This window comes from Buceros rhinoceros, unplaced genomic scaffold (assembly GCF_000710305.1).
Source record: "Buceros rhinoceros silvestris isolate BGI_N320 unplaced genomic scaffold, ASM71030v1 scaffold26333, whole genome shotgun sequence".
Taxonomy (NCBI): domain Eukaryota; kingdom Metazoa; phylum Chordata; class Aves; order Bucerotiformes; family Bucerotidae; genus Buceros; species Buceros rhinoceros.
Window position 1 is genome coordinate 1,972 of NW_010404590.1, and position 1,001 is coordinate 2,972.

At 67.3% G+C, this 1,001-nt stretch overlaps 1 protein-coding gene across 1 annotated transcript in view; it reads right to left on the bottom strand.

The window, feature by feature from the left end:
• The window catches only part of LOC104491080 (collagen alpha-2(VIII) chain-like), a gene marked incomplete at its 5' end in the record, with an annotated part of 2,250 nt that extends 1,455 nt beyond the window's left edge, over positions 1–795 (bottom strand). The window contains 3 exons of the mRNA XM_010133439.1: positions 10–54; positions 185–238; positions 742–795. Coding sequence (XP_010131741.1) covers positions 10–54; positions 185–238; positions 742–795 — 153 coding nt within the window. The remainder of the gene's footprint in view (positions 1–9; positions 55–184; positions 239–741) is intronic.
• Positions 796–1,001: the final 206 nt, after the last annotated feature.

Consider the following 1,001-nt stretch of genomic DNA (forward strand, 5'->3'; position numbering starts at 1 on the left):
GGAACCTACCGCTGGCCCTGTGGGACCGGGGAGACCGTCCAAGCCAGGGGGTCCCTGGGAAGGGGAGGAACAGGGTCAGAGGGATGTGGCTGGAAGGACATCAGCCCCGGTGCCCACAGCAAGGGGGGAAGCTAGGTGTGCCCCCAGCCCTTCCGCCCCCGGAGCACGGTCCCAAGGGACTCACCAGTTCCCCTTTCTCCCCAGGGGGGCCCACATAGCCTCGCTCGCCTTTGATGCCCTGGGGAAGGAAGGAGATGAAGGCACAGGACAGGGATGAGCTGGGACATGGGGCACGGACGGGACATGGGGCACGGATGGGAGGTGGGGGGACAGATGGGCACGGACAGGGTACGGGGATGGATGGGGCAGAGATGGCGTGACCAGACAGGCAATGGGGAGGGCACTGGGAATATGTGGGATAGGACGGGTGGCACAGGTGGCACAGAGCCCTGCAGGGACACGGCGCTCCCTTGCTGGTGCCCTGGCAGCAAGGAGGGCCCCAGCGAGCACCAGGGAGGGATGTGGGGACACACGAGGTGGCTAGGGGCTGGCACGAGCTGCCTGGCTCCCCACAGTACTCACAGGAAGGCCAGGGGGACCCGTCGCACCGGGGTAGCCAGGCTGCCCTGGGGGGCCCTGTGCAGGAGGAGGAGGATGCTGAGCCCCCTGCAATGCCCCAGCCAGGTGCCCAGAGCCCATGGGCGCTGTTGTCCCTTCGTCCCCTCCTCCTACGATACTCACCGGCTCCCCTTTGGCTCCGGCGAGCCCAGCAGGGCCACGTTCCCCTTGGAGACCCTTCAGAGGGAGAAGAGAGGAGCTGCAGGGGGTCTCCTGGGTCTCCTGCCCAGGGCTGTGCCCGTCTGGCAGCACAGCCAGGCAGAGCGTGGGTGTCCGGGACCCGGGCACAGCTCATGGGGTCTGTGATCTCCAACAACCCGCCTGGCATGCCCGGACACCGGGGAGGACCCACACAGAAGCCACTTCCACTCACGCCAGAACGT